The 16973-nt window shown below is 37.7% G+C and overlaps 2 protein-coding genes across 11 annotated transcripts in view; one reads left to right on the top strand and one right to left on the bottom strand.

The window, feature by feature from the left end:
• git2a (G protein-coupled receptor kinase interacting ArfGAP 2a) overlaps window positions 1-1751 on the bottom strand; it is a 29735-nt gene extending 27984 nt beyond the window's left edge. For 3 of the 9 annotated variants that reach the window (XM_048188608.1, XM_048188607.1, XM_048188609.1), the window contains exon 1: window positions 1152-1750. In XM_048188608.1, the coding sequence (XP_048044565.1) occupies window positions 1152-1233 (82 nt within the window). In that variant the 5' untranslated portion in view covers window positions 1234-1750. Of the gene's footprint in view, window positions 1-1151 lie in introns of all 9 variants that reach the window. The other 6 variants (XM_048188604.1, XM_048188606.1, XM_048188613.1 and 3 more) reach the window with 3 other exon arrangements.
• Window positions 1752-1832: 81 nt separating this feature from the next.
• Window positions 1833-15939, top strand: ankrd13a (ankyrin repeat domain 13A). 2 transcript variants are annotated; one of them, XM_048188618.1, is made up of 16 exons: window positions 1833-2608; window positions 3394-3529; window positions 3876-4000; window positions 5343-5388; window positions 5483-5626; window positions 5850-6039; window positions 6560-6626; window positions 6818-6899; window positions 7592-7653; window positions 10423-10553; window positions 11215-11372; window positions 12088-12228; window positions 13146-13321; window positions 13408-13469; window positions 14067-14266; window positions 14349-15939. In XM_048188618.1, the coding sequence occupies exons 1-15, from the start codon at window positions 2501-2503 to the stop codon at window positions 14260-14262; spliced, it is 1824 nt and encodes a 607-aa protein (XP_048044575.1). In that variant the 5' UTR covers window positions 1833-2500; the 3' UTR covers window positions 14263-14266; window positions 14349-15939. The 2 variants fall into 2 exon arrangements, with proteins under 2 accessions (XP_048044575.1, XP_048044574.1); XM_048188617.1 differs by having other exon boundaries at window positions 1836-2608; window positions 14067-15939.
• Window positions 15940-16973: the final 1034 nt, after the last annotated feature.

The following is a 16973-nucleotide window of genomic DNA, read 5'->3' as shown; positions in this document are numbered from 1 at the left end:
TTAAAAACTGATCCACTGATAAGCAGAGAGCAGCCTAGAAGCACTTCCCTTCATGCACAGGAAGCATCAAACAACAGCTGCAAAGAGGCCAAGGGCCAGAATCAAGCACCTGGCACAAGCATCATTCCCCTCTCACCCTCATTCTCCCTCCCTCTCCTTTTCTTTCTCTCTGAGCCAAGTGCTGCTCTCTTTCCAATCAAGTGCTGCAGCGGCTAAAATAAAACCCAGTGCTGAATGACTAAAAATATTCACCCTAACAACAACTGCCCAATGATCCTGACATGCTGGGGCAGCCCAGGCCAGCTGGTGACTGAGGCGTAACTAAACAAGAGGAATCAATATGGGGAATGAGGAGAAAAACTGAACCACAGAACATGACCAAACAAATCACAGGACAGAAAGTTAACCGTGTTTTAGTTCAAACACTAAAATGGGTCTATAATAAAATCAGTACAATTCATAAATGAAGGCCTATGAAACTGTTCTCTACACATGTTGTTCGTGTCATTTATAGTCTTTGGAGGTCAAATCGCTCATGAATTGTAGTTATTCATGGTCAATACATTTATTAACAAGACAGTAGCTAAATTATTATATATGAACACTGTGTAATGATGACAATGCTATGTGACATTTTATTTATTTCTACTATCCCCCTCAAAAGTCAGGGCACTGCATGTGTTGGTTAGGGTCACTTATTAGATATAAATAAGGCCACATCAAGCAAACCTAAACGTTTTCACCTAGAATTCCCCTTATGGATTAATAAAGTACATTTTTACCCAAGTAAAATACAAACCTCCACAGCATCACTGGAAGCTGAAGAAAACCCCGTAGAATTGAGTCAACACTGGCTCTGTCTCAAAACCGACTGAGCTGCCAAAAAGCAGAACGCTTGGGCACGGCGCTAATGATGCCTAAAATGCTGCCTAGGTAGACACCTCACTAGGTTTTGAACAACAGCCAATGGCTTTACATCATTAAAAACGCATACATTTACTATAGAGGGTTTCTTCAAAAAATCTAAATCGTATATTTGTATAGTTAAATGTTATCATTCGGTCACTTAATTCAGTAATAACACCTGGTTGTCCAGTGCAAGTTGAGTCTTTGCTAAAAAAAAATCTGTAGCTGAATATATATATACTCACCCGAACTGCTGCAGTCCGCACAAACTTCGCTATTTCGCAGCCGTTTCGACATCCTTGTCTCCGGTAACGCGGGTATTACCATGTATTATCGACCTAGAATCTTCCACGGATAAATTTAAAGCGCGCACCGCTTTGACATAATGTCGGGATCCGTTTAAAAGTATTGTATCACTGAAAGAGGATCTCATACCCGAAGAGGACGCGCATACGAAGGAGATAAACGTGTGCGTGCATCTGCACGGGCTGCTGTACGTGAAATAATGTATGTCGTACTGTCTAGCTTGAAATTAGGACAGACGAAGCCTCTGTCATGATGCATTAAAAACTACACTACGGAAATGCTTGCTAGCAACCCATCAGGTCGCAGTAGCGTGCCATCTGCCCTCCCAGACCACACATTTGAGTTTATAGTGAGGGTAAATCAGCTTTCTAGCGCTGCCTGACACACAGTGGACAGACGCGTCACTGCAACGCGAGATATTTTATTAATTTATCCATTTATTACAGGCCGTGAGACGATAATATTGAGTAAGTACTTCTGAAGAAACAAATCCTCTATATATTTATAAACTCAAATGAGCCATACACTGTCGGAAATGAAATTCAAGGCATGTAGGACGCGATCTTCATAACATACTGCGTGCGCATGCGCCATTCCAGTCGCGCGCCGCTCCTGATGAGCTTAAGATCATTTAAAACCACAGAGGCGGTGTCGCGCTTGGCCGCAGGCGAACGAATTTCAGCCAGTACCAGTGAGATTAATTATTACGATTATTTACTGATGTTTCATTTGAAAACGTTTTTGTTTCATGGCTAATTTTTTAAACACCTCTAATTAGGATTATACAAAAATCACTCGGTGATTTAACAGAATTTAGCCATATTTTATAGCACGACCGCCCCTCCTTCATATGGAATGGTTCAGTCTGGCGTTGGGCTTGTCAATTTTAATTAGAACAAATAATAGTTTATCCTTTACGATTTTTTTGATAGATCATATATAGCTAATTAGGCTCTTATCGACAATTTTATACCGAGACCATTGTTTATAAATATAACTAAATGCAAAAAGGTTTGGGGGAATAGTTTTTCAAATGACTGGATACACCCCTATCCAAATAGTTTCAACCTGCCACTTCCTTGTTTTTCAAAAGTTTATTTTGAAAAAAGTTGGTTGCGTTTTCGGCGTCTCCTTTATTAAAGCGTCTCCAAAAATAGTAAGAGTCGCTGTATATTTATCAGAAATGAATTAAACGCGTGAAGAGATTTGATGGTTCATGACAGTAGCTAGCTCGAAGGCTGGCTCTTGATTTTGGAGGGTGAGACACGGAGAGTTTGATCGAGCCAGAATGTTATCCGCCACCGCTGCCAGCGACGAGGATTTCAGCCTCAGGTTTCCACTGCATGTCCTGGTGTGGGAGAATGATTACAGGAAGCTGGAAAGAGAGCTACAGACGGTATGTGTGAGATTTCCGCAAATGCTGATGTATGCAGACTCTATGAAGCTAATGGTAGAAACATTGATTTGACTGCTGAGAGATTTCTGCATCCTGTGGATGTCATGACATGCATGTCATGTATTTACGTTAGTAATTTAATGAAATTGGACTTGGTGCATTATCGGATCTTACTGCAAATGCTTCATCAGCTTGCCATCCACTTGTTAGCCACAGCCCTGCTGTATTGCATTGCACTGGAGAGCTGGTGAGCTCATCTTAATAACAGAATAGATTCATTTTACTGCACCATGCTGTAGATCAGGGCTTTTCAAACTTGGGAAAAATAACAATGTAAAAATACATTTATTAAAAATAAGATTAAAAGAATGATAATAAATAGTAACTCTAACAGTGCAGTACTGTAGCTAGTAGAAAAAAAAAATGTAAAAGCAACTAAATATTTGCCAAATATTCTTCATAACATTAATTTTTCACAGTGTAAATGCTGTGTTTATACATTTAAATATATTGCTGCCTTTTAAATTTTAGGATGTGGGGTCCCTCACATAAGGATGATCATATTTGTGGGTATGTGGCATCTAAAAGATTGAAAGCCCCTACTGTAGGCGACAAATAAATCAGATATTATGACCGTTTCACAGGAAGAGGATCTAATATTCTGGATAATTACAGTTGCATTCCACATTTTCATCTCCCCACCCACAAGCCATGCAGCAATGCTTGATTTTTGCCTCTTTTCAGTTTCATCCATAAGATACTGTCTGTGTTTACACTCCTTTCAGAGTAACATCGAAGAGGTGGATCCCAGGGGCCGGACCCCTTTGCACCTGGCCGTCTCACTTGGACACTTGGAGTCGGTGAGGGTGCTGCTCAGACACGGCGCGGACGTTTCCAAAGAAAATGACAAACATTGGACAGGTGAGAATGAAGCTGTGCGATATCGCCATAGCGGTCTTCAAAGTAAACCGCATTGGCTCTCACAAGAATACCATTAGAACTATTACCACCACTTCCTCGGCTTGTGTCATCAGTGGTTTTTCCAGCAGTGAAAGTGTTTAGTACGTCTGTTTCAGCTTTTCCCAGAAGCAGCGAGCATTACATATACTCTAATAATCACCTCCTCAAAGACACTTAGTCTTTTTTGTCATATGTGATTTATAGTGCACTATATAGTATAGCGCTAGACTAGTATGTTTGCCTTTCCATTACAAGTCCATATTCTTAGATAAGGATAAATATCTAATATATCTTCTTGTTTCTACAGTGCTGCAGGAAGCGGTCAGCACAGGAGATCCAGAGATGGTGCAGCTGGTGCTCCAGCGGCGAGATTATATCAAAGCCTCCACTGCGCTGGGTGGCGTTCCAGAGCTACTGTGCAAGATCCGAGAGGTGCGTCTGTCATTTGATCCTGTTTATTTATTTTATTTTTTGTGAATTTTGAGTTTATGTTGTGTAATATACATTACTGTTCAAAAGTGTGGGGCGGTAAGATTTGTTAATGTTTTTGAAAGAAGTCTCTTATGCTCACCCAGGCTGCAATTATTTGATTAAAAATACAGTAGAAACATTAATATTGTGAAATATTATTACAGTTTAATTAGTCCATTCTTTAGTGTAATTTGTTCCTTCAGGAGTCATTCTAATATGCTGATTTGGTGCTCAAGAAACATTTCTTATTTATGATCAATGTTGAAAACAGCTGTGCTTCTGCTTAATATTTTTGTGGAAACTGATACATGCTTTTCAGGATTCTGTGAGGAATAGAAAGTTCAAAAGAACAGCATTTATTTGAAATCTGTTATAACAGTATAAATGTTATGTTAACAATATAAACTGTCATGTTTGATCAATTTAATGCATTCTTGCTGAATAAGATTATTCATTTCCTAAAGAAAATCTCACTGACCCCAAGTTTTTGAATGGTAGTGTGTAATGTTCAGATATTATGTGTGTTTTTACTTTTGCTTTTGCTTTCACTATTCGCTGTTTACTGCGTTTGCTTTCTTGCTACCAAACAACCTCATAAAATTGCCCTTCTGTGTTGCTACTTGCAACACGTTTTATATGGACGTCAATGTGGCACATGCCGCTTGTGTTGAAGGCTTGTCAAAATATTCATCCAAAACATAGACCTCTATATACATTGACTTAATAATAGATTGTAAATGTGTTCAGCATTCTGCAACATATATTTTTGGATTTTCTAGACTACTTTAACTTATATAGTGAGCAGGATATATTAAAATTTAATGCATGGCTTTGGCAGGCAGGTATTCTGAGTGGGCAGAGATTGCCTGAGACCTCCCCAGCTCTACAGCGTCCCACAATTTTCCATTATAAATCTATGGTGAAATATGGAACTGCAGTGCACTCTAATTACGAGCGATTGGGTCAAAATTCCTCACTGGAATTCCTCCACAACTTGTAATATTCTAAAACATCATTTGGAAGCAATAAATGCTACATTAAGGCAGTTCTAAGGTAGCGTTCTATGCATGTCAATCACCTGTCAATCAACATTAGAGTGCCACCCTCAGGCTGAATAATGCCAAAAGTGAGCTGCATGTGTTCAGCGATTGGAATATAAAGCTTACAAAATGTTTATCATAAACTAGCGCTAAGTCCCAGAATCTGCCCTGCCTAAATTTACAGTCAGGAGCCTCTACTGGTTGAAGCCTTGATGCGAGTCATGTGAAAGGGCCTGAAGTGTAATGAACCTCTTTTATCCCAGTCTCCAGATTTCTACATGGAGATGAAGTGGGAGTTTACTAGCTGGAGTAAGTGCTCTTTTTTTTTTCCTCACATTTTCTGCGCATGAATTCTTATGACTTTTTTAGGACATAGAATGATCCTCTTCTTTTCTCACTCCAGTTCCACTCGTATCCCGCGTATGTCCCAGCGACGTGTGCAGAATCTGGAAGAGTGGGGCCTGTCTGAGAGTGGACACCACCCTTCTGGGCTTTGAAAACATGACCTGGATCAGAGGAAGAAGAAGCTATATCTTCAGAGAAGAGAGTTAGTTATTCTCTCTGCCTGTATAGTCTACAGTAGTCGACCATTCCGCCCATCTGTAGTTTACACATTCACTTGGTGGTGGGGTTCTAGCAAATGTGCTGTGAATTCTTCTGAAGCCTACACGAAGTTCACATTTGTATGTTTACTAGTGCACTTTGCATGAGGATGAAAGAATTGCCTGAAGTTTATTTGTGATTGATCAGTATCATGTGGGTTCTCACAGACAACTGCACTGAGCTGATGGAAGTTAATCACGAGGACGAGGTGGTGGACACCGAGCGCTTTGATCTCTCCCGCGAGATGGAGGATGTCACTCTGGACTCCATGCAGCCCGCTGAACAGGAAGTTGCCAAGAGGCTGACAACACCCATTGTCAACACATATCTGGACACAAAGGACATTGCGTTTGAGAGGTATGGCCACCTATATAAGATTCATTTCTAATAAATATACTAAAGTTCAAAAGATTAGGGTCAATTAGAAAAAAGGATCACATGATCCTTCAGAAATCATTCTAATATGCTCAAGAAACATTTCTTATTATTATCAATGTTGAAAACAGTTGTGTTGCTTAATATTTTTGTGAAAGCCCTAGTACATGTTTTTCAAGATACTTTGGTGAATAAAATGTTCAGAAGAACAGTTTTTATTTGAAATATACATTTTTTTGTAACATTGTTAATATCTTTACTGTCACTGATCAATTGAATGCTTACTTGCTGAAAAAAAAAAAAGTATTAAATTCATTCAGTAAAAATCTTACTGACCCCAAGCCTTTGAACAATATTGTATATGAAAATTGTCACACATGGATTCATGGATTTTTGAATATCGACTCAAATTGAATTGATTATTTAAAACGGACTCTTAACACCATTTTTGCTGCTGAAGTTTAAATCAGAGATGCTATTAAAACATTCATTCTGTGCTCAGGTCTAAATCCGGTATCTGGGGTTGGAGGTCAGACAGAACAGAAGTAGTAAATGGATTTGAAGCCAAGGTGAGCCATCAACCGTTTATGAACTATAACTCCATTAACAATCATTGGAAGGAGAAATTTGCTCTTTTAGAGTTAGATTCTCCAAAGAGAAAAGTTAATCTTCAGAAACATCAGACTCTCTTTTTAGAGCAGTGAGCTTCAGAATAAGGCAGTCTTTGTCCTGTGGGTGATGATGCTGCTGCTTTTGGCAGGTTTTTTCAGTGAACAATGTGAACGTTGTGATTCGCACCAGGACGGAGCACCTCACAGACGAAGAGAAGGCCAGGATAAAAAGTAATTAACCCACTTTACGATTACACTATATATATATCATACCCCTTTTCCACCAAAATGGTGCTGATGCTCAACCAGGAAACTGCGAATCTCTCTCAAAACTGACTTATGTTTTCACTTACTTGAGCGATGAACTGTGACTTAATTGATGTTATTTCAGTACATAACCTGCACACAAACAATCTAGCACACCGCAGTCTTTGTTTAACAGTGTAAGATCCAAAGTATTTTGATTTAGTGTCTTTATGCCATCACAAGCTGCTTTTGATGGAATGGGCTAAAGTTATAACAATCAATTCACGTATATTGAATAGATGGACAGAGTAAATTAAGTGGAGCGGCTGTGGATCGAGACAAACATATTAACAAAATGTCTGTCATTTGAACATGACTTATTGCATGTATTATCTAGTATTGTGTGATCTAGTTTTGTTGCCAGATTAAGTTGTTGTTTTGAAAACTTTATTTAGTGCAGATGTTATGTTGTCCCCTGGCTTCTGATGTTATCGGTTTCAGGTTGTAAGGATAAGTTTGAAGCCCGTAATTGCTTTTCCGCCAATGAAAGCATATGGAATTGTTCCAGATTGGGCTCCAGCACCCTGTTGGTGGTAAAGAGTCAATATGCTGTTCCCTGCAGCTCTCTGTTGTGTTAACTGATTAATATCAATTACTGATGCGTTTGATCTCCACAGGTGAAAGGAATGTTCTGGAATCTTTACTCGGCACAGTAGAACAACAGATCGGTGCTCAAGGGGTAAGATGAGCACACGAAACAGACACTCAATTTATTTACTTCTTAACTGTTTGTTTCAGCCACACTTAAGAATGCATGAATGTAATTAAATTGGATCAAACCAAGTGGCATCTCCAAAAAAAAAAAAAAAAGATCTTTTCTCAGAAATGACTTAAAGGGTTAGTTCAACCAAAAATTAAAATTCTAACTTTAATTGCTCACCCTCATGTTGTTCCAAACCCGTAAAACTTTCGTTCATCTTCGGAACACAAATGAAGATCTTTTTGATGAAATCTCAGAGCTTTCTGTCCCTCCATAGACAGCAACATGACCACTGACACTTCAAAAAGTTCATTAAAGGTGCCCTAGATTCAAAATTTGAATTTAGCTTGGCATAGTTGAATAACAAGAGTTCAGTACATGGAAAAGACATACATTGAGTTTCAAACTCCATTGCTTTCTCTTTCTTATGTAAATCTCATTTGTTTAAAAGACTTCTGGAAAACACGCGGATCTCAACATAACACTGACTGTTACATAACTGTCGGGGTGTACGCCCCAATATTTGCATATGCCAGCCCATGTTCCCAACATTATGAAAGGTATTAGACAAGGGCAGGCATTAACGTCTGGATCTGCACAGGTGAATCAACAGACTAGGTAAGCAAGCAAGAACAACAGCGAAAATGGCAGATGGAGCAATAATAACTGACATGATCCATGATAGCATGATATTTTTAGTGATATTTGTAAATTGTCTTTCTAAATGTTTTGTTAGCATGTTGCTAATGTACTGTTAAATGATGTTAAAGTTACCATCATTTCTTACTGAATTCACAGAGACAAGAGAGCCGTCGCTATTTTCATTTTTAAACACTTGCAGTCTGTATAATTCATAAACAACTTCATTCTCTATAAATCTCTCCAACAGTGTAGCATTAGCCGTTAGCCACGGAGCACAGCCTCAAACTCATAGAGAATCAAATATAAACATCAAAATAAATACTTTACTCACATAATTCGAAGCATGCATGACGAACATCTTGTAAAGATCCATTTGAGGGTTATATTAGCTGTGTGAACTTTGTAAATGTGCTGTAATATAATCGAGAGCTCGTGTGGCAGGGAGCACGTGAATTAAAGGGGCGGTGCGCTGAAAAAATCAGTGCATAGTTAATGATGCCCCAAAATAGGCAGTTAAACAAATTAATTTAAAAAAAATCTATGGGGTATTTTGAGCTGAAACTTCACAGACACATTCAGGGGACACCTTAGACTTATATTACATCTTGTAATATAAAAAAAAAAAAAGCATTCTTGGGCACCTTTAAGAGATTGTAAAACTAATCCAAAATTTTCTGAAGAGACTTGATTGCTTTATATGATGAACAGATTGAAATTTATTTTTGGCTTTTATTCACATATAAACATTCATCAACGCACACATCAGTGTTGGAAAACAGAAGCTCAAGCATGTTTGCTTGACACATGCGAGAACCAATGAAGTTCATTCTTGTGTGTCATGCATCATTTTTGAGCTTCCTGAAGAGGTTTGTTCTCGCGCTTTAAGCAGTTTCGGTTGAGTTTCTGTTTATGTTCGCTGATCAATGTTTAAATGTGAATAAAAACCTAAATTCAAAAGTGATGTGTGAGACACAAGAACTCCTTTGGTTCTCGCATGTGTCAAGCAAACATGATTGAGCTTCTGTTTTCCAACACTGATTTGTGCGTTGATGAATGTTTATATGTGAATAAAAGCCAAAAATAAATTTCAGTCTGTTCATCATATAAAACAATCAAGTCTCTTCGGAAAATTTGGACTAAACCACTCAATTCATAGGGATTAGTTTTACAATCTCTTATGAACTTTTGGAAGTGTCAGTGGTATTTATGTATCCGTCTATGGAGGGACAGAAAGCTCTCAGATTTCATCAAAAAGATCTTATTTTGTGTTCCAAAGATGAACGAAAGTCTAACGGGTTTGGAACGACATGAGGGTGAGCAATTAATGACTGAATTTTTGGGTGAACTAACCCAATTTCTAAGCCATTTTAGAAATGAGTCTTAAGGTGATTTTTAGTGGGTGTGTGAATCATTTCTCCTCAGGTTCACACAGATGTCCTATCAGAGTAACCACAGGTGTAGTTCATCACATTAATTATGAACGTGTTCCGTTAATGTCTGATAACCATAAAGTGTCCAAATACTTTGTGTATATTTTAAGTAGTATATCTATTGGTTTGTAATTTGAAACCTAACACACTTCCTTTTGTGGATTGTTATGCTTAAAGTGTGCTTGTGCCAACTTTCTTTAAAAAAAAAAAAAAATCTTGGTTTGATACTTTATCTAATTCAGTGACATTCATACATGTGGCTTAAAGTCAACATGAAACAGAAGTTGCACAGTAGTCTTTTATTCCCTATTGTGATGTATGAACAAAAAAATGTAGGGCAGGACTTGATTTTGTCAATCAGGAATTGATTGGATGGTTGTGGTTTGCTTTTGCTTGAGATCTCATGTGAGTGACAGGTTATCCTGCCCCTCGTGACATTAAACGTCATCAGAGAAGAGATATTGCGGCAAGAGAAGAAGAAAAGTTCTTTTGATTAAAGATTACGGGGATACATGATTTTCAAAATTATTTATAAGTACTGTTATATTCCATTAAGAAATTAGAATGGTCAGTTTTGATTTTGTGCTGACTTTAAGTGTCCCAGTGCTTTTTGGGACCACTGTATTTTACAAAGCTGAAAGGATTCTGTATTGATTGTTTCCATGTATAATTACAGGACATGACTATGGAGTTTGCCACTGCCACAAACCCCACAGCTATTACTCCAGACGAGTACTTTAACCCCAACTTCGACCTGCAGGGTAGAGATATCGGTCGACCCATTGAGCTCACCATCAGAACACAGAAGTAAGACTGGACATTTACTCAGCCTCTCTCAAATTATTTTCAAACAAACAAACAAACAAATAAATAAATATATATAATTGTATGTGTATACATTTCAGCATATATGTTAATTTATGTTTTAGAAAAAAGTCTCTTATGCTCACCAAGGCTGCATTTATCTGATGAAAAATACAGAAAAAAGTTACGATGTGAAGTATTATTAGAATCTTACTGACCTCAAACTTTTGAGTGTGTGTACAGGTTTATGAGGACACATGTGTATACTGACATGGGTATTACAACGTAAACATGGCTTACAAATGACTTAAAAAACATACTAAACTGTTTTATTTTATTATTTTTTTAATTCAAAAAAAGTTTTCTGTGATGGGTAGGTTTAGGGGTAGGGTTAGTGTAGGAGGATGGAATATGGTTTGTACAGTATAAAAACCATTAATTAAAGTCCCCGTAAACCATTCAAGATTTTGTCAATCAGGAATTGATTGGATTGGAAGTGTGTGTGTGTGTGTGTGTGTGTGTGTGTGTGTGTGTGTGTGTGTGTGTGTGTGTGTGTGTGTGTGTGTGTGTGTGTGTGTGTGTGTGTGTGTGTGTGTGTGTGTGTGTGTGTGTGTGTGTGTTGAAGAATTGATGAAATGTTTGAAATTTTGTGACCTCTTCTCAGGTTTAAAGGCACCCTGTGGATGAGCGAGGAGCATCCTCTGTCTCTGGTGGAGCAGGTCACTCCCATCATTGATCTGATGGCTCGCACCAGCACTCATTTTGCCCGACTCAAGGACTTCATCAACCTCAGGTTTCCCCCTGGCTTTCCTGTGAAGATTGGTGAGTGAAAGCATAAAAAAGAGAAACAAACAGCCTACTACTCAGTTCTTAAATCAAACCCTGTCCAGCATAAAATTTGCATTTGTAATGTTATGCATCAGCTTGAATATTAACTCATCTAACCTGCACAAAACTGCAAGTACACTGATGAAATTCAACTAAACATTTGCAAATTATGTATGGAAGATGGTTTAGTATTAACTAATCTAACTTTCCTGTTCTTCAAGACTGCTTTAATGTTTCAAGCCTGAACTTAGGTGTTGTCTTTAAAGAAAACTTTGTAAAACATTTCTGCTTAAATGTTGGTGTTCAAGCAGATATATGGATATCAATTCTGTATATATCTGTGAATGGCTTTAATATAACTAGATCATGGATTTTATTAGCAGCATCCAATAGCCACATAGAGGCTAGGTAGTGGGCTCGTGACTGGTTCGCACTCGGTCATCTTGACATCAAAGGAAGACTGATGATTTAACTTGCTTTTGATCTTATTAAAGCACATGAAAACATGATTAGACCAGCACAATATGGTCAACAGAAAGTTGGCTCCCGCTACTCACCCCTTCCAACACTAACAAACAATCCGACAAAGGAAATAATAAAGAAAACGGAAGTGATAATTTGTGCCCATGTGATCGTGAATAACCAATAAGAAATAACAAAGACTTAACGCTCCTACAGATTTGATTCTTTTTCTGTTGTGTTTCTACAGAAATCCCGTTGTTCCATGTCTTGAATGCCCGCATCACATTTGGAAACGTCAACAAGTGCAGTACAGATGAGCCTCTGGACGCCAACCAATCAGCTTCTACACCCACACCTACAGAAGAGAAGTGTGACAACCAGGCTTCAGGTTTGGAAATGGATTCATTTATTCCTCATCTGTTTGAATATCATTTAAAGGGTTAGTTCACCCAAAAATGAAAATTGTGTCATTAAATACTCACCCTCATGCCGTTCCACACCTGTAAGACCTTCGTTCATCTTCGGAACACAAATTAAGATCTTTTTTATGAAATCTGAGAGGTATATGACTCCTCCATCCGACTAAAGTGGTTCAACCTTAATTTTATGAAGCGACGAGAATACTTTTTGTGTGCAAAAACAAAAAAAATGATGTTATTCAAAAATCTTTTCTCTTCCCTGTTATTATCCTTACGTAATTGCCACAGTAAGCACAGTGAAGGCTTCTGTGTTTTTTTTTTTTTTTTTTTTTTTCTTCCCGTGTATTTGTGTGATGCTGACGCAGGAGCCAGCCAATAATGAGTCGGTGTCTTGACGTAGAACCTGGAGGCTCTGGGCGTAAACAACGTATGAGAATGACACAGAAGAGAAGATATTGTTGAATAAAGTCATTATTTTTGTTTTGTTTTCGTGCACAAAAAGTATTCTTGTCGCTTCATAAAATTAAGGTCGAACCACTGCAGTGTGGACTTTTTTAATGATGTCTTTAGTACCTTTCTGGACCTTGAAAGTGTTGATTATATTGCTGTCTATGGACGAGTCACATACCTCTCAGATTTCATCAAAAATATCTTAATTTGTGTTCCGAAGATGAACAAAGGTCTTACGGGTGTGAAACGACATGAGGGTGAGTAATAAATGACAGAATTTTCATTTTTGGGTGAACTAACCCTTTAACAATACCAGTCACAAACTCTGACAAACCTTCTCAAATCACTTCAACTCATATTGGAAATGAGTTATTTGGATTGATCCAGCAGGGAAATGTTCTGTTTTTCACTAAATGTTGTTTTCTTGCTTCTGCAGGACCTGCTCAATTCCAAGTGTGTCCGTCTGTGTTCATGGCACCCGCACACTATCACCACCGAGGAGGCTACCGCCACTCCAACACACGCCATTACAACCCAGTGCATCATGATGAAGAGCTGCTCCAGTATGCCATTCACCAGAGCCTGCTTGAGTCCAGTGCACTTAATTCACAGGTCAGAAAGCATCCTGTAACCTGTATTTTGTGCAGTTCTTGATGTTGTCTATCTCTTATATGCAGTCTGGTGGGTCTTTTTTGTAGGACACTTTGAGTGATTTTGATGGGCAGGTGACACAGTCCATGACGAACCGGTTGAGTGATGGGTAATTTTTACATTTCCATCATTATTTGTCCAGGCTTTTGTTCTGGAGAAAATAGTTACACATACTTATCAAGAGTTTTGAGGGTTTTTGTTTGTTTGTTTGTTTAAGAAAGAAAGAAATGTACATTTTTATAATGTTGGAATTTTATTTCTATTTCAAAGAATTGCTGTTTTCCTAAAACGTGTCACAGTTTCCACAAAAATGTTAAGCAGCACGACTGTTTTCAACACCAAATAAGCATATTAGAATGATTTCTGAAGGAACATGTGACACTGAAGACTGGAGTAATGGCTGCTTTGCCATCACAGGAATAAATTACATTTTAAAATATATTAAAATAGAAAACAGTTTTGAATTGTAACAATATTTTACAATATAGCTGTTTTACTGTAATTTTTAATCAAATAAATGCAGCCTTGGTGAGCATAAGAGACTTTTTTTTTTTTTTTTTAAACATTTAACCGACCCCAAACTTTTAAGCAGTAGTCTAGTTAACAGAAGCAAAGTATGGGTAGGATGATTTTTCGAAGTGCTTTCTGTCCATTTCTGTGTACGTGTTCTTAAATTGTCTCATTATTTTCTCTTATATAACCACAGGTCTGAGTCTGAGGGAGTTTTAGTAGACCTCAGTGACACCACACCCTCAAGCTCTGGCTCCACCTCCAGCCCCGACACTGACCTGCGATTGGCTATGGAGCTCTCGGCCCGGGCACAGGAGGAGGAAGAAAGGAGAAGGAAAGAAGAAGAGGAGGAATTAGAGAGGATTTTACAACTCTCCTTACTGGAAAAGTGACAGAGTAAGATGAGGGAAGGAAAGACAAAGGGAGCTCCTGTTATTGCCATAACCATTAAAACTTTTTTATTTATACCTTTCTTCAGATTCACACAGCTCTCTGTTGCCACTGACATACGACTACACTTAGTTACTTATTAAGTTTGGAGTCGACATCTGAAAGGTTCTTCCTTATCCAAAAAAAAAAAAAAAGCAATTTTTTTTTTTCTTGATTTTTACTGCTTTTCATTTTCCCTCCTTTAAAGAGGTGATCACGCATGTATTTTATAAGAAATCCACTGCTGCTTTTTTAAGATTATGTGGTAGACAGGTTGTGATGTCCTTGACAGTCCAAACATGAACCTGTGGAAGTTTATACATCTTGACAGTAGTGACTAGATACAGTTTTTTTGTTTGTTTTGATAGAAAGGAAGGTTTTTTGCATTAACATTAGCTTTAGGTTTATATTAATAATATATCTCAGGGTTAAACTGATCACCAGTTATCGGTTCCTTTAAAACCATTTTATACACAGCCAAGGAAAGTGAAAGAAATGAATGTTTTACACAAAGCAGTAGGACAGTACCCGTGTGCTTTTGTCATTACACAATTTCTGACCGAAGCATCTCTGCTATAAAGGCAATAAACCACACACCGCTGTGCCTCGCTGGAGTGAGAGGCACTCACACAGACCGGAATATTCCTGAAAATGGCTGTCCAATGCAAGCCAATACGCCTCAAGCTTTTAGTCTGCCTAATTTGTAAAATGATACAATAAAACCGCTTGGATCGCCATAAGTATGTAGTAATGCAAGGTGAGAACGTGGCAGTACTGGCACCAACCAAACCTCATGCTACACTAAAGGACTAGGGGAATGAGTGACGAGAAAACCAGCTTTTTTTGTTTCGGAAGGTGACGTTGAATTGTGGATGGACAGCATTGTTTGCTGATTGAGGTTCTGATGTGGCAAATGTGGAAGAACCTGCCCTGTTCTGTTTGGGAATCTCATGCTGTTCCTTCCTCTTGTAGCTGACAGTGCTAATTTATTTTGTCAAAATTGTTTTTTCTTGATGTCTTGAATGTTCTTTTGTTGACTTCTTCCTGTAAGTGTTTTTAAAGCCTTGTGAGGCTCGAAAGACGTCTGAGTGTTGACTATTGACTTACAGCTTGCAGTATCTCTCTCACTACTTTTTTTGTATGAACCAGTGTGTGCTTGAACCGATTTTAACTGTATCTGTCACCTCATAATTTTTAGACATTTATATTGCTTTATTCTTCTTGTAGCGAACAAGGATCTGAGGCCACGAGCTTGCATTTATAATAGGGATGTTGTAATAACAAGACATTGATTTTAGTTTATGCTGCATTGAAATAAATCAAATGTTCTGACTACGATTATTCACACACAATTATTCCTGAACACAGAACTTAGTTTCATTCTTTGTTTAAAACCTAATTTAACTTTTGGTATTTGGGTGTAAGTCTTAACTAATTGCCAAAATGTTTCATGGTCTTTACCGGATCAGGGTTAGTGTTGGTTTGATTCTCGGTTAATTGTCATTTCTGCAAAATGCGAGTTTAAAGTATCCTGTTTGAGCATGTTGAAGAAATCCTGAAGGCATTTGTAAACTGTGATGTATGATTGACACACAAAAAAAAGATGTTTTTACTTTAATAAAAGCACTTTATTGACTTTATGGCGCTTCATTAACTATATGACAGCTGCATGGACATGGCAAATCAAATAAAGGCATAAAAGCAATTAAGTTGATCAGATCAATTTCATCATGAAAATCAAGATATAAACATTTATTTTTACTAGTGACATATCTGAAACTTTGAAGTTATGGTTTTGGTAGCAAAATATATTCTTATAATTTATTTATTTTTTTCATTCATCTTCAAATTCATGCTGTTTTTTTTTTTTTAATACAATATTTTAAATCTATTTAATATTTATTTCAGGAACTTCTATCCATTCATTGTCACATTACCCAAAGGATCTGATAATATATGATCTCTCCTGTCCCTCATGAATTTTATTAAACAAACCAACAGGTGGCACTGTTCTGATACATACCAATATTTGTCTTGAATGCTTGTCATAATATCTTTTTCAAAAAAATGTATCTATCACGAGTATTCTTCTAGGAAAATGTGTTAATGGTCTTTATGGTTCTGTTTTCCTTCCCACAGTCAACTGATTCGATTGGGCAATTACAGTAATGCTATTATAAAAAGAGTGCATTTGAGATCACAAGCATTTTCCTTGTAGCACAATGAGGTTTGATAGTTTATTAGCCTTGCACACTTGGGTACATCACTCAGGTTTTGTGAGGAAAGTGCATGAGGAAGGTTGTTTATTCATACAAATTTGAGAGTTTGGCATTGAGAAATCTTGTGTAATGTGACATTTTCTGAATAGGTCCCTCCATTAGATGTGAACGGTTGTCTTGGCACCTCATTTGTACTCGCATCTCAACAGAGCTTCGAGTGCCATGTGTTGGCAGATTAAAGCTGTATGTCAGCAGTGGTTTGAGGCAGTGTGCAGTCAGTCTCGGCCGTCTCGGGGAATGAAATCATGATTTCAATGAGATCACATGTGAAAGTGACGGAAATAACAGTTTTAAAGAAGCTGACTTAAAGGAATTTTATGTAGTGTCAAATGCATCACACTTTACATTAAAGTGACAGTTCACCCAATAATTTAACTTTTGTCATCATTTACTCA

The sequence above is a fragment of the Megalobrama amblycephala genome, linkage group LG4 (assembly GCF_018812025.1).
Source record: "Megalobrama amblycephala isolate DHTTF-2021 linkage group LG4, ASM1881202v1, whole genome shotgun sequence".
NCBI lineage: Eukaryota > Metazoa > Chordata > Actinopteri > Cypriniformes > Xenocyprididae > Megalobrama > Megalobrama amblycephala.
Note: the sequence above shows the minus strand (reverse complement) of the source record. Positions and strands in the feature narration are given on the sequence as shown.